The 26,787-nt window shown below is 41.3% G+C and overlaps 2 protein-coding genes across 5 annotated transcripts; both read left to right on the top strand.

Annotated features, from left to right (window-relative positions):
- Positions 1 to 241: 241 nt before the first annotated feature.
- Positions 242 to 9,808, top strand: timeless (timeless circadian clock). Of its 2 annotated transcripts, none has more exons than XM_046028469.1 (30): positions 242 to 400; positions 880 to 991; positions 1,148 to 1,301; positions 1,566 to 1,680; positions 1,831 to 1,893; positions 2,026 to 2,127; positions 2,244 to 2,399; positions 2,480 to 2,613; positions 2,989 to 3,076; positions 3,198 to 3,374; positions 3,687 to 3,904; positions 3,990 to 4,093; positions 4,262 to 4,431; positions 4,522 to 4,647; positions 4,811 to 4,962; positions 5,052 to 5,149; positions 5,232 to 5,352; positions 5,438 to 5,639; positions 5,753 to 5,892; positions 6,069 to 6,148; positions 6,233 to 6,356; positions 6,484 to 6,566; positions 6,772 to 6,926; positions 7,114 to 7,330; positions 7,601 to 7,669; positions 7,764 to 7,882; positions 8,082 to 8,340; positions 8,801 to 8,852; positions 8,973 to 9,043; positions 9,250 to 9,808. In XM_046028469.1, exons 2-30 carry the CDS (start codon positions 910 to 912, stop codon positions 9,378 to 9,380), a joined length of 3,762 nt encoding a protein of 1,253 aa, XP_045884425.1. In that variant the 5' UTR covers positions 242 to 400; positions 880 to 909; the 3' UTR covers positions 9,381 to 9,808. The 2 variants fall into 2 exon arrangements, with proteins under 2 accessions (XP_045884425.1, XP_045884426.1); XM_046028470.1 differs by having other exon boundaries at positions 861 to 991.
- Positions 9,809 to 12,826: 3,018 nt separating this feature from the next.
- LOC123956704 (transmembrane protein 198-like) lies at positions 12,827 to 26,606 on the top strand. 3 transcript variants are annotated; one of them, XM_046029080.1, is made up of 5 exons: positions 12,827 to 13,344; positions 22,791 to 23,031; positions 23,331 to 23,906; positions 25,299 to 25,376; positions 25,571 to 26,606. In XM_046029080.1, exons 2-5 carry the CDS (start codon positions 22,878 to 22,880, stop codon positions 25,621 to 25,623), a joined length of 861 nt encoding a protein of 286 aa, XP_045885036.1. In that variant the 5' UTR covers positions 12,827 to 13,344; positions 22,791 to 22,877; the 3' UTR covers positions 25,624 to 26,606. The 3 variants fall into 3 exon arrangements, with proteins under 3 accessions (XP_045885036.1, XP_045885035.1, XP_045885034.1); XM_046029079.1 differs by having other exon boundaries at positions 25,299 to 25,388; XM_046029078.1 differs by having other exon boundaries at positions 12,828 to 13,344; positions 25,299 to 25,447.
- Positions 26,607 to 26,787: the final 181 nt, after the last annotated feature.

Raw genomic sequence — 26,787 nt, 5'->3', positions numbered from 1 at the left:
TTCAGCTGCCCTAAGTTCAACCTCCCAGGCGACACCTGGCTCAACCACTGCAAGTATATTTCGCTAAATCCTCAAAGTCTGGCACAGCCAAACGTTAATCATCCCAAACCCAAACTTACGTAATTTGCCTCAACCTGACACTGCCATTTAATTGATTTTGGTTAGTTTGTTTTTTGACGGGTAGGTAAACCTTGGAGGGCGCTGCCTGAAATGCTTTACTCAGGGCATGGAGTTTGTCAGTGTGACGACATTCTACATCCGCTTTTGCGCGCTGGCTTGGCGCGAGACTTGTCCGACAGACAAGCAGGTTAAAACCGACTTTACTGGAAAGGCTCCTAATTTTATACGCCACAGGCTGCTGAACACGACACCTGCAGAGTAGCTTCATTTGAGCGATTCGGTGAGATAGTCCGTGTTGTCTTTCTTCCTCTGAACCAAAACTCGTTTCAGATGTTGTTAGTAAACTGAAGCTAACTGCCCCGGCTACATAACATTAGCGATATGTGGACCTCCTATGTGTTTTGATTAACGTTAGATACAGTAGCTAATATAAACCCAGGGATAGTTTTATAATATATATATTTTATAACCTTATAATAACAGTAAATCATTTTAAATTTGATATTGCTAAAATAACTGACTTGAGCTATAACGCTAACCCAAGTTTGGGATCTTCAAGTCAACGCCAGGTCAACATGTTTATCTGCTTCTAAGTTTACACATCATGTGCAGGTTCACGCCCATTAACAAATATTAGTTAGAGTTGATCTGGTCCTTCAAGAATAGCACACAAAATCTGAAGTAACTACATAGTAAACACAACTTGATGCATTGGTCTTGTGTCCTGTATGGCTGATCAGACTGAACCTTCACCTGCAGGCTGTCTGATGGTGTGTGGACTCACTCAGAATGAATTGCGAGCTTTTGGCAACGTGCAGTGCTCTTGGCTATCTGGAGGGAGAGACCTATCACAAGGAAGCTGATTGCTTAGGTGAGTGGCTTTTGTATATTTGTGTACATATTTTTTATTATAATGAACAAAAGATTTCCCCTGCATCATTAGAAGGATGGGGAGTATATATAGGTTACACATTAAGAACAGGAAAAAATTTGCTCTTACCCTCCTCAAACTGTCTTTGTGTTGCAGAGAGTGTGAAAGACTTAATCAGGTATTTACGCCATGAAGATGACACCCGTGATGTCCGCCAGCAGCTGGGTGCAGGTCAGATTGTACAGAATGACCTTCTCCCTATTATCATTCAACATGGACAAGACAAGGCCTTATTTGATGCCTGCATCAGGTATAAACCCTAACATGAAACTTCTCTCGAACTTGAAATGTATGCTTATAAATATATATAACATGGGCAGGACAAACTATCAAAATGTTTATATATCCTGATGTGTTTTTTAAAGTAGATTATTGATACACAAAAGGCAATATTATACTGTAGTATTGTAATACTGGTACCTGGTATTATTTTGTCTATATATAGAAATGTGTTATTTTAGCTGTAGAAGTTGGTGAATAGGAAAAACTGTTGCTCCTCTTTGCTTTTTCTCAGGCTCATGGTCAACCTCACTCAGCCTGCCATGCTTTGCTTTGGTAAAGTCCCTGATGACCCGGTGTTCAGACATCACTTCTTGCAAGTGACATCCCATTTACAAGCCTGTAAAGAGGTACCATATTCTCAGTATAACAATACCATATGTAATAATATTAGTACAGTGAATATTGGTGGACAAGTTCTGCCATTACTATAACAAGTTTAAAAAGTACTGCATTGTGTAATAATGAGCACTTTTTGTGTCCTCTACTTCCATTTTAAGGCATTTGCCAGTGAGAGAGTGTTTGGCATTTTAAGTGAGATATTATACAACCTTCTACAACTGGTGAGTGTTTCACTGGTAAAACAAAACATTACTTTCACCTCACCTGTTTCCTACCTTATGTCAGTGAAATGTTTCTGTTCATCCGTGCGTTTGTGCTTTTGTCTGTCCTTCTTCACCGTCTTGTCTTTTCAGGACTGGGAGCAGAGACAGGAGGAGGATAACCTGCTGATAGAGAGGATCCTGCTTCTGGTCAGGAATGTGCTTCATGTACCCGCAGACCCCTGTGAAGAGAAGGTCTGGCTTTAAAATGAATGCCAATGTGTCTTTATTAGACTTGTCAGAAAGGCAAGTTATTTCCCTTACCCTTCATCTTACCTGTACTTCTTCCCCAATCTCTGTCCCTCCTGTAGAAAGTGGACGATGATGCCAGCATCCATGATCGGCTGCTGTGGGCCATTCACATGAGCGGTTTCGATGACCTGGTCAAGTTTCTGGCGTCGGCCCAGAGTGAGCAGCAGTGGAGTATGCATGTGTTGGAAATAATCTCCCTCATGTTCAGAGACCAGGTAAGACTGAAGAATCCCTTGGTGGTACACTTATGGACCTCCAGCTGTTCTGTTTTTGAGCTGTTCTCCTTTCTTTACAGACACCAGAAACTTTGGTGAGCGCCGGTCACGCTCGTTCAGCAGAAGAGAAGCAGAGGGATTCTCAGGAGCTGGAGGCGCTGAGGCAGAAGGAGCACGCAGAGAAACGTTCCCGCACATTACAACGAGGAACTAGGTACAATCAAGCTGATATACAGCCAGCATTTGTAAAACGGCCTTGCAATTATACTGCTAAATATATTTCCTTACTGTGCCTTCACAAGACAAACAAGTATTTGCCTGCTAGGGAGGACAGCTCTTATTTCAATCATAAAAGGGTTGTAATTTCAACCTCTGAACACCTCAATCTGAATTACATGAGTGACTTGTTCAGTCACAAGAGTCAGTCAAGAGATGAATGAATCTTTGCCTAAAAAATGTCACGTAAAAACCCCTGCATGTTATTTACAGATGACTTTAGTTTGTGTTAGATATATAGTGACTCCTTAACCTGTATATGGCTAGTTTGACGAACTGGACTGTGTGTGTGTGTGTGATGTATTTCTTTCAGACACTCTCGCTTCGGCGGGTCTTATGTTGTTCAAGGCCTTAAGTCGATTGGGGACAAAGATGTGATCTATCACAGAAATGTTCATAATGTGAGTAGTAAACTCCTGCAGCTCATCTGTGATGCAAAGCAGCCTTGTTTTAGGTGTGGTGATCCTTGCAAAAGAATGGAATATTTGACAATATCTCTGGGGGATTTTTGTCTTTTTTTAGTTCAAAAATTATACTCATGACATAGGCAAAGCAGTGAGACGTGTTCCTAAGAGGAATCGACAGGCTCAGGAATGTAAGGACAAACGCCGTTCAGCCTTAAATGTTCGACTCTTCCTGCGAGAGTTTTGTGTGGACTTCCTGGAGAACTGCTACAATCGCCTCATGTACCTTGTCAAGGTCAGCCGCTGTAACATTAATGAATGAATAATGCAATAAAATGTGTTTTTAAATATGTGTGTTTTATAATGAGCTTTGTCGAAGGAGAATTTCTGTCACTGCTTTGGCACAGTCTCTCTTTCTTTCTCTCTCTCATATATTCATATATATATATATATATTAAGAATAAGAAGGGTAAAGTTAAACAAACTTTACAAGACGCTCTGGGGGATGCACTGAAAGAGTTAAAATACTTATTTTATTATTAAATTACTTTACATAAAAATCATTTTACAGTATTCATCAATTTCTATATCCATGTCTCCTCTACAGGAAAGTCTAATTCGAGAGCAAACTCAGCAACATGACGAGACGTACTACCTCTGGGCGCTCAGCTTTTTCATGGCCTTCAACCGTGGCAACGGTTTCCGTGCTGACTTGGTTTCTGAGACCATGTCCATCCGGGCTTTCCATTTTATTGAGCGCAAGATCACCGACTACTATGAGATGATGCTCACGGACCGCAAAGAGGCCACGTCCTGGTCGCGCAGGTAAGAAGGACATTAGGAATCAGGTTAATAGACAAATGTCACATCGGTGCGTTGGTCCCAGACTGATATCACTTGTCCTTTCTAGGATGCACCTAGCACTAAAGGCCTATCAGGAACTGCTGCTGACTATAAACGAGATGGACCGCTCACAGGATGACAGCATCCTTCAAAGTTCCAATGTTATTAAAAGTAAGATGCCAACAGCTCAGAGTACTTTATTAAGTGAATTTGATAATATGTGGATATGCTACTAAGACAATATTGAGTTTAAAATCTTGTTTTAAGCCTGAAATATAAAAAAATGTTTGTATGTAATTGTAGTGTCAGTTGCCTCATCTATTTACCTTTCCTTTATAGGTAACATATTTTACCTGATGGAATACAGAGAGATTTTCCTGACCTTGCTGAGGAAGTATGATGAAACCAGACAGCCCCACTCTTACCTCAAAGACCTGGTGGAGTCAACCCATCTCTTCTTGCGCATGTTGGAACGCTTCTGCAAGGGTCGCAAAAGCTTAATGGTTCAGGTAAGTTGTTGAGTTAAATGTATATTGTGTGAATTCTTGCTAATAAATACCTGCTTAAAATATTAATGTCTAGCTCCGTTACCTCCACAGAAGAAGAAGGTGAAGCGGAAAAAGTCTCGAGGTGGAAAAAAGCCGTCAGCCGCAGAAACAAGCCCAGAAGCCCTGACGGAGATCTGGAAGGTAGTAGAGGAAGAACTAAAGGCGACAGGGTTTCAGGTCAGTGTGAGACCTCAAGGGGGGAGCAGAGAGCGTTTATTGTCAGAAGGCAGAGTCTTCACTTTTCAAAGAGCCTCTCTAAAGTTGCACAATAAGGATACTCTCTAAGGATGCTCCCTAATTTACAAAAACTAAAACCCACCTCTCTGTCTTCTGTGTGCAGTTGTCAGAGTCTTTAACTGAAAGCATTGTGCCTTTTGATGCCACTTCTGAAACTCCACTTGAGGAGCAGCGGACTGAGGCCATGGTGCGGGTTCAGGATGCCCTGCTGGTCCGACTGGGACCAGAAGCACTGGCGCTGCTGCGTGCTGCCAGGTCAGCCATACTCGACACGCCATTAACCCCTGTGCCTAATCACACAAGTTTAGGTATTAAAGGATTGACCATCTTCTTGTCGTACTCAGGGAGGTGTGGCCAGAGGGAGATGTGTTTGGTTCAGCTGATGTGGAACCTGAAGAGGAACTGGAACTCCTTAAGCAGATCCTGCATGCCAACCTGCCAAGTAAGTTTTAAAAATGCATATTTACGTGACCCTTTGTATCACAGCATCTGTGCAGCATTCAAACCTTGCATTTTAATTTTAGGGTCATCTGCTCCTGAGCCTGTGGTAGAGGAGGAGGATTTTGCAGCTGAGTTAGAAGAGGAAGAGTTTGAGTCCGTCCAGATTTCTGAAAAAGAGTTCAACTTTCTAGACTTCATCAAGAGGTGAGGAAAGGAGTTAAACACTGCCAAATAGTACTTTTGTGACCTTCTTGATGGGGCACCTTACCCTCCTCTTAACCCCTCACAGGTTTGCCAACCCCGGTATTGTGCGTCCATACCTCCTCTTATTAAAATCGTATTCGAAAAACACACCTCACACAAATCACTGCATCGCTCGAATGCTGCACCGCTTAGCTGTCGACCTCAAAATGGATGCCCTGCTTTTCCAGCTATCAGTGTTCAACCTTTTCAACAAGATCCTGAGTGACCCCGCCGCAGCCGCTTACAAGGTACAGCAATGACATGAGAAAAAACATTGCTCCGTGTTAATAGCCAGCTATTGGTGATATAAGGTCAGCTGTAGATTGGACACAAGAGCTTATGTTGATTCTACCCTTCACAGGAACTGGTGACCTTTGCCAAGTATGTGCTGAACCGTTTCTTTTCACTGGCAGCAGAAAACAGCAAGGCATATGTTGAACTGCTGTTCTGGAAAAACGTAGGGTCTGTACGTGAGATGACTGAAGGCTACAGCAAAGACGGGTTGGTGCTCTCTTTTTTTTTTTTTTTTTTTTCTCTCTAGTTTTTGTTTACCATCGCGCGTCATGTTAACATGACAGTTACAGGTTGAAGATTGTCATTATAAAACAAATGGCATTTACATTAATTGCAAATGAGCCTTGGCTTCTGCAAGTTGAAATATTGCATCTCGTTGTCAGAGGGGGAAAGAAACCAACATGGACTGAAGAGGAGGAAGAAGAGCTGCGCAAGCTGTACGAGGAGCACCGTCATTCTGAAGGTCTGCTTTGTTTTTGTTTGTTGCAGTTCCACACTATTGACTCAGGTCTAGATGCGTTCATTGACTGTTGGTTTTTGTGTTTAGAGCCAGACATAGTGGAGGCTCTGTTGCCACTACTCAGCAACAACACTCGCACTCGACGCCAGGTAGTGACGCAGCTGGTGCATATGGGTCTGGTGGACAATGCTAAGGAACTGAAGAAACAGAAGTATGTTTTCCAGACAGGATGAGTGATTATATTAATGTTAATATACTGAGGAATATATTGCAGAATGGCTCTATACACTGCAAACCCGCTTGTTAAAGGGCGCTTTTATTTTGTTTTTCTTTTACAGGAAAGGTACCCAGATTGTTCTTTGGACTGAGGAGCAGGAGGAGGAGCTGGAGATGCTCTATGAGGAGTACAAAGAGTCTGACGGTACCGGACGATCGATCGATCGATCGATAGATAGATAGAAAGAAACTTAATTTATCCCATGGGAAACTGTGCAAATTTTATCGTTGTGCAGTGCATTACAGGAAAATTAAGTAGCCTTTCAATCTACGTCTGTTCTCAGTTCCAGGCCTTGTACAGCTGTAGTCTCAAGAACACTTTGTTAGTGATCATAACTGTATTTTCACAGATGTGCTGGGTAATATCCTGAAAAAGCTCACAGCCAAGCGCTCCCGTGCACGTGTGGTGGACAAGCTGCTCAGTATGGGCTTGGTGTCCGAGAGACGAGAACTTTATAAGAAGAGGAGTCGCAGTGCTCAAGGGAAGAGCTCTGGAAAAGGAATGGTAAAGTTCATTTAGACGTATCTGATCCATGGTGTTATTCTAAAAGATCAATCGTGCATTTAATACAAAAATAAGTATATATCAAAAAACACATGTAATATACACATGTTGGGCATAGTACAACATGTAATAAATTATATTTCAAGAAATGGTGCTTCGACAATAAAGGTCACTCTTTCTGCCACAGACTGAAGAAGAGTTCCTGGAAGGACTAACACAAGATTTCCCTGATGATCCTGTGGACAGAGACGATGAAGATGATGATGGGTCTGAAGAGAGTGAGGAAGAGGAAGAGCAAGAAAGAGGACTATCACAAAATGGAGGAAGGAGGAGCCAAAGCCTGCACTTCCCAGCAGAGAGGAGAGAGGATGTAGTCTCCATGGTGTATGCTGTACAACAGGAAGGTGAGACAAAGGCCAAAAGGCACTTTGTGCTCTGTGCTTTCTTTAGTTGGGTGGAGATGGAAGATGGTGAAATGTGAAATATTTAAATAATATCCGAGTCTCTTATTGTTAAATAAGAACAAAGAAATGTACAATAAATGTGTTGTATGTGTAAAGATGCTTGTGGTATGTGTGTTAATTCCTTGTATCTTTAAGATTACAAGAATAAAATATTCTTCCAAGATGTACTCATAAGATTGGTTTCATGCTGTTGTGTTTTTTTTATAACAGGCATGTCTGGACCCCTGTTGTGGCTTCAGAAGTGCCTGAACAGAACAGCAGAGGACCGTGAAGAAGATGGTAAGAGCAACTGTCAAAAGTATCCAAACATTAGCATGTTATGTGATCAGTGCTGTTTGGTCTGTTAATAAAATACTTGTGGTTCTTTCACCAGGTTTGTCCCAGCCTGTGCCACTTGTTCCTCTGTCAGAGGCAGATGAAGACGCCATGGAGAACAAGAGCTTCCGCAAGCTGTTGCGCAAACTGGGAATAAGACCACCTGCAAATGAACAGGTATGTTTTTGTTTTGTTTTCTGATTAGAGTCCCGTGATATGCTCTTTGTGCTTTCATTTGAGACTGTTTTGGAGGTGCAATTTTGATTGCAAAATTAATTCTTATTAATGTATTTTTATAAAAACACCTGATGGTAGAATGCTATTACAGCTGATACTTTATATTAATTTGATTTATTTTTCACTGTTCCGTTACCAGGAGAGATTTTGGAGGATCCCAGCGAAGATCACTACATCCCAGCTCCGGAGTGCAGCTGCAGCTCTTAGTCCAACAGAGGAAGCTGCAGCTCTTAGTCCAACAGAGGAAGAACCTAAAGGAGGCGAGGAACAAGACGGCTCCAAGAGTCCAACTGGAGAATCCCAGGAAGAGGAGGAAATCTCAGGTGAACAGAGAGCTCAGGCTCTGAGAGCTCTGCTGCTCACACGCAAGAGGAAACACCACACCTCGAAGCATACCGGTATGTGTCTCTCAGATGACAGAAGTTAATTACAGCTTTTTCACGTTGGTACGCGTTGAGTTACATGGTGCTTGCCTCTTTAATAGTATGCTTTGGCTAATCTAGCAGCCAAGAATACGGTATTGAATATTTTTAAATGTAAAAATTCTTTATGCTTCAGTTTCCTGAGAATATAACATTCATTGTAAAGAATATTTTACCTTTTGTTGTGCATCTCACTCGACATAACTCATATTCCCACAAGGTTAAAAACGGAAAGTGAAAATCAGATGTACTAATAACATACCTCTGGTCAGTTTAAAACTGCAAGATGGGAAGCATCAGCAAAGCTGGCCAAAACTGCCACTGTTCACTTTTTAGGTGTAAAACATTAAGGATGCAGCATTTTACACCAGTTGAAATCTGCTGCTAATCAAAGATGAGTCAGATGACTTTATATTCACTTTTTTGTTGTTTTTAGTGCCCGTGTCAAATTTCACCCCTAATGAGGATACAGACAGAACAACTGAGAGGTGAGGCATCGCCCTATGTTTTTGTTGATCTGTTAAGCCAAACCACAGCTGAGAAAGTTCTATTTTTAAACTAAATACTAATTCTTAATTTAACTCTGCCTCCACTCCTGTTCACATCAGGTCCCAAGAGAAGACCTCAACTAAAAGAAGCAGAAGAAGTGTGCTGGACGATGATGACCATGAGGAGAATGGTATTTTACTGTAACCAAATTAGTGTTTTAATGTGTTAGTTTAATAACTGGGCACGCAGCCAGAAATCTGGTACAACGGAAGGTTAAAAGTAGGTTTAGGTTTTCCCTTCTTATTTCATGCTAAGCTTAACAACAGCTCTGACAGTGGTGATTTTGAAGCGTGACTGAACAGCAGCATTTTGGCTCACACATTACTGTCTTTACAGAGGACGACTCCACCACTGCATTGCATATGGACACCAATGGTGATGCAGATTCAGACACGGAGGACATCTCTGCTCCTGTGAAGCGTAGACGGAAGATGGTCTTAATTGATGAAGAGGAAGATGAGGATTAGAGACTCTCTTTAATGGACTGTAAAAACTGCAGACAGGGGAGACATTAAAATCCCTTACTTTGCTCAGAGGTGGATGCAGAGGGCCCTCTTGGGGGCTGCAGTGCAAACAGCGGAAACTCTATTAATGGAATACCAAACAACCCAAAGAAATAGACCCTTAGACCTGCCCCTCTGGATCCAGGGATCCTGTTAAGCAATTAAATTTAGTCATTGGTGCCTTTATGTTGTTATGATATATAAGTTCTGTCAGCCTTCTATTTTGTTAGTCATTGTTTTTCTCCCCAGCATTCGCAGCACGGACGTCATACAGATTTTGCTGTCCTAGAAAGTTACATGACTTTGTTTATAACTCAATAATTTCATCTTTGATCTGAAATCTTTAAGTTTTTATATCTCATTGTTTTGATAAAATTGCATCCATACAAATACTTCTCGAATAATGACTTTTGATTTTAGAGTAGACTACTTAATAAAAAAAAAAGCACTGTTTTCAAAAAAGTGGCTCACTGCTGGATTTTGCTTTGTGACTTTGTTGCACTGCATCGTTTTCAACACTAGAGGGTTACATGCACAGCTCTTCAGAAACCTAAGGCTGACGTCACAGGCACAGGTCTATTTTTTTTTTTTTTAATACAGTCTATGGTTGAACTAATATCTTTTTGTGAATTAGTTAAATTAATTATTTGAATATATACAATATCTCATTTGAACTATGGAATATATTTTATATCCCTTAAAATGGAGTTTTTGAACAAAACGTTAATTAGCATTGTACCTCAGTAGTGACTGAGGAGCAGTTCAGTGAAAACGGGGACTGAAATCTGATTCTGTACATATTTGTCTTATGAATGACATGAACTAATGTTTTTAGATTGAGCTCCCTTGAACATGGGGATCCTGTGCATGTCTGCAGTCACTGCCTATAGTCGTCCATGTTTTGCAGCTGTTGTGAAGGTGGTCTCTTGTCCTTACATCTGGACCATGTTAGTAACTTCCTGTCACAGTATCTGCTCTGCCCCCATCCCACAGGGCCAGAAGCAGACCTGACAATCCACAGAAACTGCTGTGAGCTATGCATGTGAGCACAGTGGTGGGTCGTTCAGAGGTATATCACTTCCTCTGCACATAGATATGTCTCCATGTGTTAACCTAAACCAGGCTTGGGCAGTCTGTAGGTTTAATATAGAGGGGTGACTCATTGTTTTGTAAACCAGAACATAAAAGCAAATGCCTGGAGCCTGTATGTTAGTAACATATGCATTATACAGTCATTAAATCATGCAAACTCTCCTTTTGTTAGTGAAAATGAACACCTGATTTTTCATTTAAAAGCTGCAGAAGTGTTTGAGTTGACACATTTTATTCCTTGAGTTTTAACACACACACACACACACATATATATTACTCAGTTTGAATGTGTGGGATTTTTTGAAATTCATAAGAAAAGAAACTCAGCCACAGACAGAAATGCAAAGGTTGTAAAAGGCCTGTGTAGTGTTTCTCCTGCTGTACGTCCCTTTGGGGCACAGACTGGTGCTTATGTAAATTCTCAGTGAAATGTACTCGTCTGCTGAGTTTGTCAGGGCTGGAAACAAACAACCTGATTTGTTTGTGGCATAATTTCTTTTTCCTAGAACTCGCTTAGATTGGAAGTGAGGTTTATGTCGCAACACAACAAGAGGCACATAGTTTTTAAAATGCCACCATCTAGTTTTGTGTGTGTCAGCTAGTCCATATGGGAGTATTTGAAATTTCCTTTCCCTTTGCTTTGTTTGCTTTTGTGTATTTATGGATTACACAGACCAGTCGTGATTCATACCTTTCGGAGATGAAGAGGTTGTAATGGAAAGGAGAGGCTTTACTTAGACTTTACTTACTTTTCCAATAGAAGAGCATGAAAAATGAGTGTGGGGCTTGTCAACAATGACATCATTGCTTCACTATGGCAAGAGCAGAAGAATGTGCAATTGATCAACCATTTATGTTCTCGGCAATATAGCCAAACATTTGTCTGTTGCTAAATCCTCTTGGAAATGCAGTGAAAGGGGGTGATGTAGAATAATGTGCCAATAAATTATCAATCAACTGGGCAAACAACTGTGGAATTTATAAGCCACGTCACAGTAATACTCTGTACACATAGACATTTTTTTCCTGAGGAAAAGAAGCTGCCTAAAAATGATGCAAACCTTGATATAGGGTGCTGATCTCCTCAGGCCACACCTTCCCTCATTATACAAATACACCTGATATGCATAAATCCAATAAGCATTTTACAGCTTGGAGTTAGAAAGTATGCATAAAAATGATGATATAGTCAAAATACTCACTTGCTTAATAATTGTGCACACAGTGTGATCTGCTCAGTCCAGTCAAACCTGACAAACCAGATCATGAAATGACCTCCATAGACTGTGAAGTGGTAAGTAATGAACACCTGTGGGTGTAGTTAGTTGTTTAAATTGGCCGTGGCTAAAAATAAATAAGACCCTGTCCTTGTCTTACACACACAACCACCCTCCGGTAGACTCTGCGGTGAGAATGGAGTGCTCCTACAGTCTCAGCACTCGCAGCTGTAGCTCATTCCCTCTGCAAGTACCAGCACACTCCACAGGGTCCTGTGTCACCAGTTGTTACTCTCTGGGCACCTACCCCAAATTCCCAACCTGCCTCAGTGTGTAGCTATGAATACAAAAGCAGAACAGAATGAAATATATACAACTTGTCTGCCTTTACATTCAAACACTGGTCACAGTTGTAACTCTGTGGAGCTCATTATAGGCATTTAAGACAGTTTTATATGTTAAGTCATGTCTGTATCACTTTCTAAAGAGGCACCCTTTAAAAGGGTTTAGAATTTGTAACAAATGTATAAATGGTTAAATAAGTTAATTACTAATATGGGTCACAGGTCTCTCACTTTCTACAAGAGCAACAAAAGACAACAGCAAAAATTAGTAAGTCATCTACAAATGTTACCAGTACTAATACTGAGTGGATTATACTGGCGAAATAAAGTAAAATGAATTGAATCACTCTATAGTTGTGCAGTTTAATAACTTGTTAATAAATGGATTCTGGCTTCTGCAGCACTTTTTCACAAGGTCAGAGGTCATAGGTCCTTCTGAGACATCTGAGATAAACTAAGGAGCTACAAGGACAAGAAGTGTCCTGCTGGAGTAAGAGACAACCTGGCAACCCAAAATATGTCCTAAGTGGTATAAGTGCCTTATAAACGGTTAATAAAAGAGTTATTCATTATTAATAAAGCTATTATAACTCACAAATCCTTTAAAAACGGTGGATTTACTTAATCCTTAAAATGTCTCTTCATCATCATAGCCCCCCCCCCCCCCCCCCCCATACCATGTTAACGTTAATTGCGGTATATTTAGCGAGCTCATCAACGCTGCGGCCTCATCTGTCGCTGTGCCCCCTCGCCCCTCCCCTCCCCGACCAACGGTCCAACGGACGACACTGGATGGAGATAGAGAGGGGATTACCTCAGAGGGGGGGGAAAAAACTTTTTCACCTTCTTTTGTTTTTTAAGTGCAGTTTACTTCGGCGGAGAGAAAGGGAGAGGGGAGGAGTGTGAGGAAGATTTTCCAGTGAGGTGGATTTGGAGTTGTTGGTGAGGAGTCACAGACGGGAACTTCACCGGTTAGTTTGTTAAACCCGGGCCAGAGTGGAAACTAGCTAAGCCCTCCTCATATCTGTGGGCAGAGCCTGTTTCGCATTTTAAAAAGATTTGCATGAGGCAGGGAACAAAATGATTGCCGTTGTTGTCGGTTTAGTTCAGCCCTTGAGTTTAAAAAGAGCCTAGGGAGAAGTTGGGAGAAAACCGGTTTTCCCTGGTACCCTGCCGCCGCTTTTGTGTGTGAATGGTGGGGTGTTTTTCCTGGTTGACAGGGCCGATTGTCAAGGAGAAGTTAGCGTTACAGCAGCCCAACACACAGGCTCATCGGTAAGTTTTTAAATCACCTTTACTAAATGAAGTGTGTGTGTGTGTGTGTGTGTGTGCGTGCGTGTGTGTGTGTGTGTGTGTGTGTTGCAGATGTCCTCATCACTAGGCTACTCTTCGTTTTAAACCCCAAGGTGTGGTTGTCTTGTAATTCTCTGCCAGTGTACATGTGGATGCAGTTAACTCCAGTTTATCCTTGTGAACAATAGCCGCACACTTCTATACAGATGATGATTGATTGAAGTTGAGAGATTCCACCTCCTGACTGATCAGTGCCAAACAGCTGGAAATGTTTGCAATAACACGTAGCAAGCCAGGCTGCTCCCATGGCTGCACAACTTTTAAAGCATTTTGCACTTGAGGCACATCATGCAACTTATCCTTCAGCCTTTGAGGACAAATACATAATGATCCAGGATAATAAAGGCTTTATTGGTGTGCACTGAACCAAAGATTTAGACCACAATCCCCCAGTACAGTGCTTTAATCAGCGCACTGGCTAACAGCTCCAGGTTTTAAGTTAGTTAAGCAGGACTTGTGCTAGTGGAAGATGGTTAGTAGCTTACAGCTCTTGGTTTGTTTTTTTTTTTGATTTAAATCCAGTCATATGTTAGGTAAACAGGTTGTTTAACAATTCTTCACTCTTAACATAACTTGTGTTTCTTTGTCTTTATATTTACCCATATATGCATAAACATTTGTATATGGAAACATCCTTAATCTTGTGATGCAAACATTTAATGTTCCTTTATGGCCCACGTAGCGTGCAAGAAAGCCCTGGCCCTGCGGTTCTGCTGTGTGATCCAGGGTGGGAGTGCCTCTTGGGGTTTTGGGCAGTTTGATGACAGCCTACAGGTCCTGTCTTTACTGGGAACTACAGTCTGTAGTTACACCCCCTCAGCGCGCACCCCCCCCTCCCCCAATCTACTTGACCTACTCTGTCAGCCTGCACCAGATGGTTTTGCCCCTTTGAAAAAGTAGAGAGGAAGCCCTTCCCTGCTTTGGGGGGAAAAAGAGAAGGCAGGGAGGGAAGCACGAAGAGCAGCGGTTGATGAAAGTTAGACTGCACATGTTGTTTTGCATGGTAGCTTTTAATTAGCAATCTTTGTCATTAGAATATGCTGACTTATCTTCAACGATTAAACACGTGTAATGAAATTAAACAAACATATTGAACAGTATACTCTGACAATGTACTGAGTGTTGTTGGGGAGAGAGTGTGCCCATTAAGAGCAGCTGACCCGCACAGCAAAGCAGGAATTCCCATTTTATGAGGAGAAGCTTTAGCTTGAAGTTTGGGTTAATTACTGTGTTTGGATCCACTTTCTTCTTTAAACACAAGCAGTCTTTCCCCCACTCTTAAAACAACAGGGCCATAGGCTAAGGTGTATTCTTCTAATTAAGGTGTTGGCTGGCTAGCCATCTCTACATCTACAGCTTCAAACGTATGTGAGATGGCAGCATTATTTAACTTTGTGTATTGTAGTAAGTAAAAATAAAAAACACAATTCTAACTTTTTAGTTCACATTATAAAACAAATCTCTGTGTCTAAAGCTGCCATAGAGCACTTATTTGAAGTTTAGGGAATGTCTTGTTTTACTCCCCAGCTGTTGTAACAGCTGAAAAAGATGAACTTCCTTGCTTTCTGTGCTTACTTTAAAACACAATTAAGTCATTTATTCAGTAGTATTATAAAGTGTATGTTCATGAGTATTCAATAGGATCCAATGACAGAATCATTCTTAGTATACTAAGCTTCTCCTCTGTCGTTAGTTGTTGTTGGGATGTATAGAAATTATGTAAGATCATAAACACAGTTTCACAAGTAATGATTTTTTAGCAGGTTTATCACAGAAGTCTTCAGAATATTTGGGTTAGCTCTCCAGCTCTGTGGGGCCTCGTGCTCACGCCTCCTCCATCTGTCCATATGCACTGCACATGGACAGATCTATACTCTGAGGAGTGATTCTAAGCTAGGGCTGCTCAATTACAGCAGAAATCATAATCGTGAGAATTTTGGTCAATATTGTGATTACGACTATATAACACAAGTATTCATTGAATTAGGAAACATCATGCATTTGTTGAACTTTTTAAAATTGAATGCTTCGTTTCAAAAACTGATTATATATCATTGCAACAAAATTCCTAAATCCCACAGCTAGGCTAATTCATGCAGTGTGAAACAGTCTTAACGAGGCTGAAGCTAATGATGTTGACTAACAAGTTATACCAGTTATAAACCACGTCATCTTGGCTCAAATTGATCTAAACACGCCACAGCCTGGCTGAGAGCGAGTTTGGGCTTTTAGGGATGGGCGAGAACCACCGCTGTAAAGGAAAGGAGGGCGCTGTGTTTATAACGCAAGACAAAACGAGAGCATCATTTCAAATCCTGGCACAATAATAGCTTTATCTCAATTACCTTGTTTTTATAATTGTTAATTGGGAGCTGAAATCATACAAAATAAAATTAGATTAATTGCACAGACCTACTCAAAGCTTATCATTATGAATAAGAGAAGTGTTGAGGAAGAGCTGTGCTGTATAATCTGTACAATCTGTATCGCTGTGGTTAATCTAGGAGGCCGCTTTGCTCTGTACCTGTAACTTTCTCCTGTTTTAGGAAAGTGCATCACTGGTGTGTTCCTATTTGATACCTCAAGGAATATTTTTAAAGTAAGGGAGAAGAAATGCAGAGGAAAATTTCAGTAGTGCCAAATGCAATGCTTTATGTCTTTGTTATTTTAATGTAGTTAAAGGGCATAAATTGAATACACCTATGGTTGTAATTGTTTTCGGCATTCAGCGCAGTCGATGTCCTCACTTCCTAAATCACTCACTAGTCTTAACTGAACCAAGACCTGAAATGGCTGATGAGCAAACCTGAGTTTGTGTTAGACTCTGACATTGAAGGATCTGGAGACTCCTGGGTGCAAGAAAAAAAAACATTGTCACATGGAAACCACATAAAAACTGACACCAGTGATTTTGAAACATCCATCCATAGGCTCCTTATAGCACTTTAAACATTGGTTATAGTTGAGACATGAGAGTGGTGTTGAGTCGGCCTGAAAAATGAAGGACACGTGATATTTTAGGCTCGTGACATCGCTGTAGGAGGTACAATTATTGTTAAATGGCTTGCTCTAAATGATAGAGCTGCAGACATATATAGGCACTGCATGGAGGTCTGAACCACTACTGCCTTCCTACAACAAACCTTTCTACAAATTATCTCAATTCAATCAGTGTCTTACTTGATTTTACTTTGGCACTCTGTCTAAGCAACCGTGTTTCTTGTACGCCACTTCCCTGTTAAAACAAATAAAAACACAGGTTTGATAAGAGCTATACTAAGATTAAATATACTGTACATTTTATCATATCCCACTGAAATTTCCCCCAGCTCGACTTCATGTGGAGGTCTGATGGATCTTGTCGGATGTTGGCGTCTTTTTCAAGGACACTTCTGCACGATGGGTGGTTACATTTAGGTTCTTTACGCCAAACTAGTGTTCATCATCAGCATATATTATCATACACAAAGCTGTACTGTCATGCTCTCACTAACATATGGACATCAGACTCCACCACACCGCCTACTAAATGCTACTCTCCACCACAAACCCAGTAGAGCGATGCGCAGCTGCCCCTCCTTGCTGCACTCACTGTACTCTCCTTCCTCTGCTGCTGGATCACAACTCCAACTTACTGCAGCACAGAGTTAACTTGGACGTTACTATGTTAATGACCATGTGTATTTCTGATTTACAGTATGTACACGCATGCGCCGTTGACATGTGACTCTTCAAAAGACTGCTCATTGTGTTTCTGATTTTCTGTCTTTTAAGGCCTCCCTATAAGTAGCTGTTGAAGTTGAAAGACCTCTATTGTTTATACTAACTCAGGCCTGCAGGAGATTGAGCGATTATGAGGGGGAAAGAAGTTAGATACTAATAAAATATTACAAAGTTATTGTTATTGGGGTCCGTGGCCACAGGGCAAATGATTTGTGAGAATTAAAATCTTGACCTTTTTTAAATGATCTTTATTCGGAAATAGGAGACTCAGAAATCTTACAACTGCCAGTGAGATTGTGAACAGCTTGAAGTTGGGTTGGGTGAACTGAGTCAGCTTTGGGAGGCAAATAGTTTAGCATAAAATTTACAATTTTGGAAACTGTGTTCACAGATCTGTGTTAAAAGTGAAACATCTTTTTTCTTCAGATTCTTAGGTAAAGAAAGATCCACATTAATTGCAATGGCTTTGGTATAAGCAGCTGATGACTGGGAAAAGGCCATGTGACACCCTGGGAAGACAGCTTCACAGAAGAATAGACCTGACTATGATTATATGAATATGAATAAGTTACATCCCAGATCTGCACAGCAAAGCCCTGTCGAGGTAGTTCCTGATCACAGTTGCCCCTAAAATGGCACAATGTAATAACACAATTGTGAATGCACCAATAAAATCTGGATTAAAAAATAAAAGGTTTAGAGCCCTCACCAGCTGCAAAATTGAAATGACAGGAATGTGACTGGGGCATGTGACAGCGGAGACGCGTGGCACCGGCAGGTATTAACTTTTGGATAAAAGGTCTGCAGAAATTTGTAACATTTTTACACCTTCATGACCAGTGCATCATTATGGTTTGAAAATGGCTGCATGGAGCGGCAGAACCAGAGTATTTGGATAAGAATTACAAAACTTCTGGGCTTTCAAAGTCTGGAAAAAAGTGTAAACTGATTATCACGTGGTGCTTTGTTCATTATGCAAGTTGTTACTACAATAATACACAATAGCAAGTATTATGTAGATCAGCCTGCGAGCCATGCAGATTACAAGCCTATTATGCGAAGCTGCCTTCCCAGCTGTCTCCTTGAATGGCCAGATTACTCTTGTCCAGTCGTTCGTATTGGCAATCCTAAATTTTTTGGCAGTGCAGCGTCCTACCTAGCTGCCTTGTGTTTCCTGTTCCCAGACTCTCAGTTGAAATCTAGAGAATGGTGTTGTTGAGGTGAAGTGATGTTTCAGTGCTGATGATCCAGCATTTTTTTCTTGTGTCTGCTCCGTGTCACAAACACATGGGTAAGTTCCTGCCGAAAGCTGATGCTCCACTTCCTCATCTTCCCCCCGAGCTTCCTGCTATGGAGGGAGAGGAAGCTCAGTAGTGGCCTATATGATGTCTTGCTTAATATGACTCATGGTGAAAGCAGATGTCATTGTGATGATGAGCATAACATTTATCCATGTTTATCCACTTTTATGCTTAACACAAGATGGCATTTTAATAACCCCCGCTGCGACAGTTAGCTTAATGGTTCCTGTTGTCTGGGCTCGATCAGTCTTTCAGCTGGTTGGGGTGTTCAGCTGAAGGTGGCATGATTTATGGCCCCAGCAGAGCACAGACCCCGGTGCATCTCACATTCTTGGTAGAGTCTTCCAAGTGAAGCTGTCAAACAGCCAAGCCATAACACTGCAGGTTTTCAGCTTCTCAGCTGGCCCTGGTCGTCAAGTTGGAGGAGCACTTGCAGAATCCTTGGCTGTGATTATCACACACACCCACCCTTTCATTAAACACACCCAAATTAGCTATGTGGGGAAGTTGTAGTCAGCCCTGCCTGTTTCTAAGCAGCTGAGCACTCAAATCTGCACTACTCAGCCCCCTGTATTGTTTGTTCAAGGGGAGTATACTCCTGACTTGGGCAGGTTTTTGTTTCAAGGGAAACTTAATATTCCAATAGCTCATCTGCAGCTGATGCTTACTGTGTGTTAACACACCATCCCCACCTATTGCCTCTTAAGTAAATGCAAGTGATACTTCTGGAGGTCATCATGGGTGCTTATTGTTCTAACCATTCAAGTACAAGTAAAGAAATGTGACACTTTTCGAGCCTCTAGTAGTCAAGCTAGTCCATGCTGTAAATGAAACAGTTGCTAAACTTTTGACCTGTGGTCAGTCAGTCGGTTGACCGCCACTTTGCTCCAGATGGAAATATATCAACAATATTTGGATGGATTTTCATTGTATTTTGTGGAGTTATGGTCCCCAAATGATGAATCTTGCTGACTTTGGTGATCCTCTGACCCTTTCCTCTAGCATCATCCCTTGGTTCACATTTTTGTTTCTGAGAGAAATATTTTGGCAACTCCTTGATGGTTTGCTGTGAAATTAAGTGCGGATATTTTAGGTACTTAGAGGACAAATAACTTTATTGATCCTCTGACTTTTCTAGCAGTATCATCAGTTCTGTTCAAAACCTGAAAAGCTAATGACATTCCCATGAGCCTCAGCTTAATGGTTAGTGCTAATTAGCAAATTGTTAGCCTGCTAAGTGGCTAAACTTAGATGGTGTACCAGGTAAATATTACTTTTTAGCATTGTCACTGTGAGCATGACGATGTTAGCAGCTAGCTACAGTTACGTACAGCCTCTCAGAGCTGCTAGCGTGGCTGTAGACTCCCTAGTCTAGTTGACTTGTATTGGATTAGTTGCCAGGCGACTTTTGCTAGTGGAAAATTCAGCTAGGAAGCATTATCAAGGTTTTGGGGCCTCCAGTCATGAAGATAGATAGTTCTGTGTCTAGTTAGGACCCCCCCTCCCTCCATCACTCACCAGCCCCCTGAAGGCAAATACTCGGCACCCAATTTTAAGCAAACACTTGGGACCTACCAGTCTCCTTGGTGCTCTCAGCTATCTTTATGTGGTCTCCTTTTTCATCTGCATGGTTTCCTCTGAGGGCCACTAGAGGTCACAGCATGGGCCTCAGAGTCTTTGTCTTGCCCCATAATGGCTCTATTCTCCCATAGCGGCGAGGACTTCCAAGCCTGCTAAACATAGGACGCCATTGTGACTCACGGAGGGGTAACAGGAGGCAGACGCACAGAGGCATGGGAGTGTGTATATGGGTGTGCATGAGGAGTTTAATAAATTACAGTTAAAATGATGAAATATTAACTAGTTAACACTAAACTGGTAAACTGGAAAATAGTTGTTTTACCTAAATAAAATGTAATAGTAGCCAAATATGATACATGGTAAAAAAAAAATAGGAAACTGGGCTGGAAACTTTATGTTAGTGTTGATGAATTATTCTCATGGTTGAACTATATTAAATAAGTTGACCACAAAACAGTAATTCAAAGTTCGGGCAGGCTAGAAGCAACAGGATGTTATTGGCAAGTTTTGTTAGTGTCCAATTACAGTAATTGCTGTCAAAATAAGCTACTGTGTAGTGTGAAAACTACAGAAGAATTACATGAGTTTAAAATATTCAGTAACATACGCAGTATCTCTGGTCTCCTACAAAACTACAAAATGTTGCCGGTTTATATTAAGGTTTCACATTTCCCAAAAGGAAAAAAGGCCCACAATTGCAAACAGCAAAAGGTCACCAAGCAGGTAAATAGGGGAAATGCTTAAGAACAGAGGCAGTCACAGAAAAGCTCTACATATGACAGGAAGCTAGCGGGTGCAGGTGTTTCATATCCAAACCAACCAGGTGGCCTTATGCTGCATTCTTGTCATACTGGACAAGGGCAGACTGGGGCAAACATTTGACTTAAGTAAACTATCTGCTGAATAATATCTGCTGAAGTTTGTTGGCTCATTTTTAAAACATACATGTCTTTTGAAAGTACACATTGACATGTTAACAGTTTCACATTGTAACGTGAAAAAAACCCAACTCCCATATGACTGTATCAACACCAAGGCCGATCACAGTAATGAGACCAAAGAGCGGGACAAAAGCCCATAACAATGAGTTTCCTGTGTCAGTCAGTCCATTTTCTAACCTCTTATCCTGTTCAGGGATCACATGGAGTCCTCGCTTATTGGGCAAGGGAAGCCAGTCTATCACAAACCCACACTCAAACCATATTCACCTCTACTAGAAATTTAAAGTTTAATCTGAGTGTCTACAGACGAGCAGTAGAGGTAACCCCTACAGATATGAAGAGAATATGAGACACAAAAAACCACTAACAAACATATTCAAACCCTTCTTTCTTTGAGTGTAGTAGTGCTAACTGCTGAGCCGCCGTGCTGCCCTGTGTGTACTTTCACATTATCCCACAAGATTTTTAAATTGGTGTGAAGATTATAGTCTTGATTGTATACAGAGATCTCTCCTGCAGGGCTCATTTTGTTAGAAAAGTTAGATTTTATTAATGCTCTGTCTCATCTATCCAGTCTACTTTTCTTGTTATAGTCAATAAGATGTCTAACGTCTTTCCTCACATTCACTATAAAGGTATTTTTTTCCCAACCTTTACTTAGGTCATCCGTTAGATCTGCAAGTCATTTAAAGTTTTGTAAGTAGAAGTAAAAACAAGTTAGTTGCATATTATTATTATATTATAACTCAAAAGTCACTTTAGTATGTGATGTTTTTATTAGATTTATATGTATAAATATAAATATATAACCTCATTACTGCTCCCACCTCATATCATTTTACATAGATAAGATGTGCCTTTATTGGTGATGACCCAGCAGCATGCGGGAATGTATTAAAAAATTAAATAAGATAAAATAGGAATAATATATACAATAAATAGACCTCTTATATACTATACATATTATCTTAATTTCAACAATTTTCATGTATCCTTTTAATACACTATATAATATAACCTACAACAAACCTCTGTAGACTTGAACTGGACACACACATTTGTGGACACATTTTTCCAAAATTTTGTCTTTCAGCGAATAAATGAGACATTGCAGTTGTTGCTGATGGAAAGCAGAAAGAGAGGGAGATAGGACTTGGAGAACTGCGAGGGACTGTAGAAGAAAAGAAAACTTTCCAACGGGCTCTCATTTTTTCCGTGTAAAGTCATTGATAGGCAGGACATACAAATTACACGGCATTGTGTCTGAGAAAAGGACACAACAACTGAGGCACACTTCAGTGTTAAAGAGAGAATAGATATCAGGAAGCGAGAGTTCCAGGTGAAGAAAGAGAGGGAGCAGGTAGACGGGGCGGAAAGAGAAAGTAAATGCAGGGCCGACTGTTCCTGACAGTTGTCTCAAGTAGAAAACGTGAGTTAGCTGTAATCGGATCTCGGCTGTGGTGAGATCATGCAGGAGGCCTGCCAGCAGCCTCAGAGAGAGAAGTCCACCCATGCGCCTTTTGCCCCACTGCCGTCCTCTGTGGCTCTGTACAGGCTTGAAAGTTTAAGTATCATATATATCTTTTCAAGAGTACTAGTTGGTGCGCGTTCTAGAAATGACGAGGAAGGTGGAGGTGAAATGTAAACTACTCGAAAAAATGTTGTAGAGCATTGTTTTGCAGACAATCAGATTAAAAGGTTGGCTTCATGCCATTTTAGACGTGCATTTAGTATATAAGCTTGTTGTTTTTTTGACTAGACTGAGATTGAGCCACACACTTTATTTTTTCCTAATTCATCAACACATTTTCCCCTCTTACAGTCAACAAACCTGCTCAGATGGACTTGAGATAACGCCAGCGGAAGTTCTAACCTCGTCCCAAACTTCAGCCTCCTACATTCACCCAGAATGGCAGATCCCACTGGGCTGAGCCCCGAAGGGGCCGGGGCAGGCATAGCCGAGGTCGACGCTTGTAGTTTGGAGATAGAGAGGAAGTATGATATCATCCCTGCCGTCATCTGCTCCATGTGTTGCCTGTTTGGCATCATCTACTGTTTCTTTGGTGAGGTGATCCCTGCTGGCTCACAGACCTTGACATTATACAAGCTGTAACTTACTGTTTTTGGGATGACGTAATACACGATCAAAATGTCACTTGTAACTGTAAACTTGTGTCCACAGTGCAGCCATTAAATATATCATATCAAGTCGGGTAAACCTGTACATGTTACTGATTTCCTCTGCAACCAGATTCTATTAGTAATACTTTATATTTATAAAATGAAAAATAGTAATTGCTTATTCACTGATTTTTCCAACTCCTAACTCCTAATTCTGCATTTTATCTCCCCTGTCTTCTAGGTTACCGCTGTTTCAAGGCTGTCATGTTCCTGTCTGGTCTGATGTTTGGCTCCATCATCATCTTCTTGCTGTGCCACAAGGAGCACGTGCTGGACACCCAGCTGAGCGTGGAGGCCAGCGCGGGTATCGGGCTCGGCATTGGCCTGCTGTGCGGTCTGGTCACCATGCTGGTGCGCAGCGTCGGCCTCTTCATGACCGGCCTGCTGCTGGGCTTCCTCTTGGCTCTCGCCGCGCTGCTGGTAACTCACCAGTTCTACACTCCGACCACAGTCTGGGTCCCACTGGGTGCACTTCTGGGAACAGGCATGCTGTTTGCCGTGCTGACCCTGCAGTGGCAAAAGCTCTTCACCATGCTCTCCACGGCTGTGTTCGGGGCAGCTATCATGACAGTGTGTGCCGATTTTTTTGTGGAGATGCTGGCTTTGGCCAAGTATGTGTATGAATGCTTGCGCCTCACACCTGGGCCACCTCTCTGCTGGTACAGCTGGGTCATTCTGGGCATCTGGCCCGCCCTCAGCCTCATAGGAGTGCTGGTCCAGTGGAAACTGACCGATGACAGCTTCTCACACACTGAGGGTAAGGAGGAGATATCGTGACACTTTGAGGTTGGCTGTAGGGGTGGGTAAGAATTTCACTTAAGAATCCTCTTAAGCAGTGGTTCTCAAACTTTTTTTTACATCACCGACCCCTATACTGACACAAAACAGACAACAAACCCCTATTTGATTAGCTTTTGTCCCGGAGTCCCCCATCTGAATGCATTTTTGCTTTTAGATGTTTTATTACTGAAAGTATTTGAAACTTATGACTAAAATAGTCAAACATTCTGTTTTTGTGTTACATATAGATGGATATTAGTGAAAATAAACTATTCTCTATTTTGCTGAGGACCCCCTGGAACCCCCTCAAGGACCCCCGGGGGTCTCTGGACCCCACTTTGAGAACCACTGCTCTAAAGAGCAAAGAGGGGAGTAAAGAGGCTCTCTTCATGGTTGTCAAGCGAGTTACTTCTCCTTAAAATGTAGGAGTAACATTTGGGGCAAGTTCAATCTCAAAATGTTTTACACCGGTTTGCAACGTTTTCAGTTTGAACAGCATGTTTCCTTGAAACGTTCTGCAACGGGCTTCGAGGTATGTTTGCTCCTGTTTGGTGGGCATGTCTCAGGTGTTACCCAATCAGCTGTGTAAACGTTTTGCTACGTTTTGTCTGCGCTGAACTCGCCCTTGGTGACTCTCAAGTGATCACATGATTAATCGTGTGCTCAGATCAGGAACAGCCAATCAGAGATAAGAATTTACCCTACATCTGACCATTTCCTCATTCTTGTTCAAAAAAAATCTTGACATTTTCACAGTGACCAAAAGATTATGTGATTGAGGATTTTTTTGTGAAATCCTTAGCATCTCCACTAGCAATGAATATGTGGCATTAACACCAATCTAATAAACATACATATAGGGAAACAAAAACAAATCAGGAGATATGTTCTGCTGCTGAGAAAACATGTAATAGGGAGAATTTAATACCACATTGAACATGAATTTGCATTGAAAGTGATTGCAAACAAAATTGCTTATTTTAAACCCGGATATATACAAATAAATATAAACAAAGGAAAAAGAAAAGATGGAGTTATGTCCTAGTAAATGTTCAAATCAAGTGCAAATAAAGGTCTAAAATGATTTTATGTTGAATATAAGGTTTTATTCATCGTGACCACTTAAGACACCTCCTCTGCTCTCTTAAATTTAAGAGCATTTTTAGGTCTTAAGAAATCTGATAAAAATCTTTTATTTTTACGTTTGCTAGAAAAAGTGATAGATAATGATTTATTAAGTCCAAACAGTTTGATTAATATGATCCCAGATGTTTTAAGTTTATATTTTACAAACACACAGTGACTGTGATGTGAGTGGTGATGAAGTGATGTTAAAAAGCTGCCTCTGAATCTCCCTTTCTCCTCACAGTCGTTATCAGTCGGAGACAGAAGAGAGTCCAGCTGATGCGGATTCGGGAGAAGGACGCCAAGAAGCGACAGCAGGCAGGTGGGCAGGAAGGCACGTACCGCCGTAAACCCACCCCAGTGAAACGTTACGCTGGGGATCTACTGGCACCGGTCAGTGTCACCCAACATGGCGTGTGCCGTAGATACCGATACTGATTCTGATGTCATAAAATCCTTGTCAAGTTGAGTGCACGTAAACTCATCTCTCCCATCTCCCTGTGTTGTTCTTCTCAGAGCTACCTGCAAAGTCTGCGGGACAGACAGATGGGCACAGGCACTTCCCTTAGCAGCCTGGGCACCGCCAACCACACTATGGTCGACTTGGACTATGAGACCGGGTCCACTGCACCCCTTACAGCTACAACCCCAGTCGTCAGAGTCTGAGCAAAACCATGATAAGAAGGGACTACTTAGTGCTCTCTGGTACTCCTACTGTGCCTCCCTAACGTAGAGTAGAACCAATAAACCGCTCCCCATCAGCTAAGGGTTTATTCTGCAGGATTGATCAGTCCTGGGTGATCAGTAAAAGAGAATGCTGCTTTTTGGGGTGAAGTGAGAGGAGTGAGGCTCCTGTCTGATGAAAGCTATAACCACTGCAACCACTGTGTTTCTCAGAGAAACACTTAAAAACAGATACTAACAAAGTAAAGTCCTCCATTTCCTCTCATCGTGTATTAAATACATAAACAGCAAGTACGAGCCTCAAACAGATGTATTTCTATGACAAAGCAATTTGTTTGACATTTCATGTACTATACTTAAAAAGTTAGTCATTGCCGTGAAGTGTTGCGTTATTACCCGTCGAACTGTTTAACCGTGTGGTCGTAGGATTTGTCAAAGTTTATCATTAAAATGAGATTTCATTTTGTGTATTTTTTTTTGTTTTAGATGGAGTGTGTTGAGAGAGTAAAACAAAGTGAAGCAAAAACCGAATGATGCAAATAACAGTTAACAGTTTGTATTTTCAAAGCTCTTTGCATGAGCTTTGAACAGGATCTTTTTCAGCAGGACTCTTAATTCTGTGACATTTTGTGTTTTTAGACTGTATGCTTGTGGAGTAAACGTTTTATAACTTAATTTATATAATGAAGTATGTGGTAGTGTTGAGAAAAAAAGGACAAAAAAAACAAAGCATGTTTGTCATTAATTTGTAGATTTTTAAATAATTACCTTGTTGTTTGAATTTTGCGGGGACAACGCACTTGTTACCTGAATCTGTACATACCTGTTGATAGAAATCTCAAAGCTAAATAAATGTGTTTGATACAAAGTTTTCGCTCATTGGTTGAATCACATTAATTGCACTGTTTGTCTCTTCAGGCCCCTAGCAACACTGGCAGAATTAGTCGCCAGATTTTTCATGGGCAAGAAAGAGGTCATAGGGAGGATTTCCTACTGGTTGGGGTTGCCATGGCGCTTCCAACGTTTTGTTTTTGTTTGTTTTTTTTGCA

This window comes from Micropterus dolomieu, linkage group LG18 (assembly GCF_021292245.1).
Source record: "Micropterus dolomieu isolate WLL.071019.BEF.003 ecotype Adirondacks linkage group LG18, ASM2129224v1, whole genome shotgun sequence".
NCBI classification, from domain to species: Eukaryota; Metazoa; Chordata; class Actinopteri; order Centrarchiformes; family Centrarchidae; genus Micropterus; species Micropterus dolomieu.
Note: the sequence above shows the minus strand (reverse complement) of the source record. Positions and strands in the feature narration are given on the sequence as shown.

What these genes read in the sequence shown, in the direction of transcription:
- LOC123956704 (XM_046029078.1), top strand. Translation starts at nt 22,878, where the DNA reads ATGGCAGATCCCACTGGGCTGAGCCCCGAAGGGGCCGGGGCAGGCATA. An exon ending in CAGCTTCTCACACACTGAGG is followed by an intron (nt 23,907 to 25,298) that starts GTAAGGAGGAGA and finishes TTCTCCTCACAG; the next exon opens with TCGTTATCAGTCGGAGACAG. An exon ending in CTGGGGATCTACTGGCACCG is followed by an intron (nt 25,448 to 25,570) that starts GTCAGTGTCACC and finishes TGTTCTTCTCAG; the next exon opens with AGCTACCTGCAAAGTCTGCG.
- timeless (XM_046028469.1), top strand. Translation starts at nt 910, where the DNA reads ATGAATTGCGAGCTTTTGGCAACGTGCAGTGCTCTTGGCTATCTGGAG. An exon ending in TATACAACCTTCTACAACTG is followed by an intron (nt 1,894 to 2,025) that starts GTGAGTGTTTCA and finishes TTGTCTTTTCAG; the next exon opens with GACTGGGAGCAGAGACAGGA. An exon ending in GCCACGTCCTGGTCGCGCAG is followed by an intron (nt 3,905 to 3,989) that starts GTAAGAAGGACA and finishes TGTCCTTTCTAG; the next exon opens with GATGCACCTAGCACTAAAGG.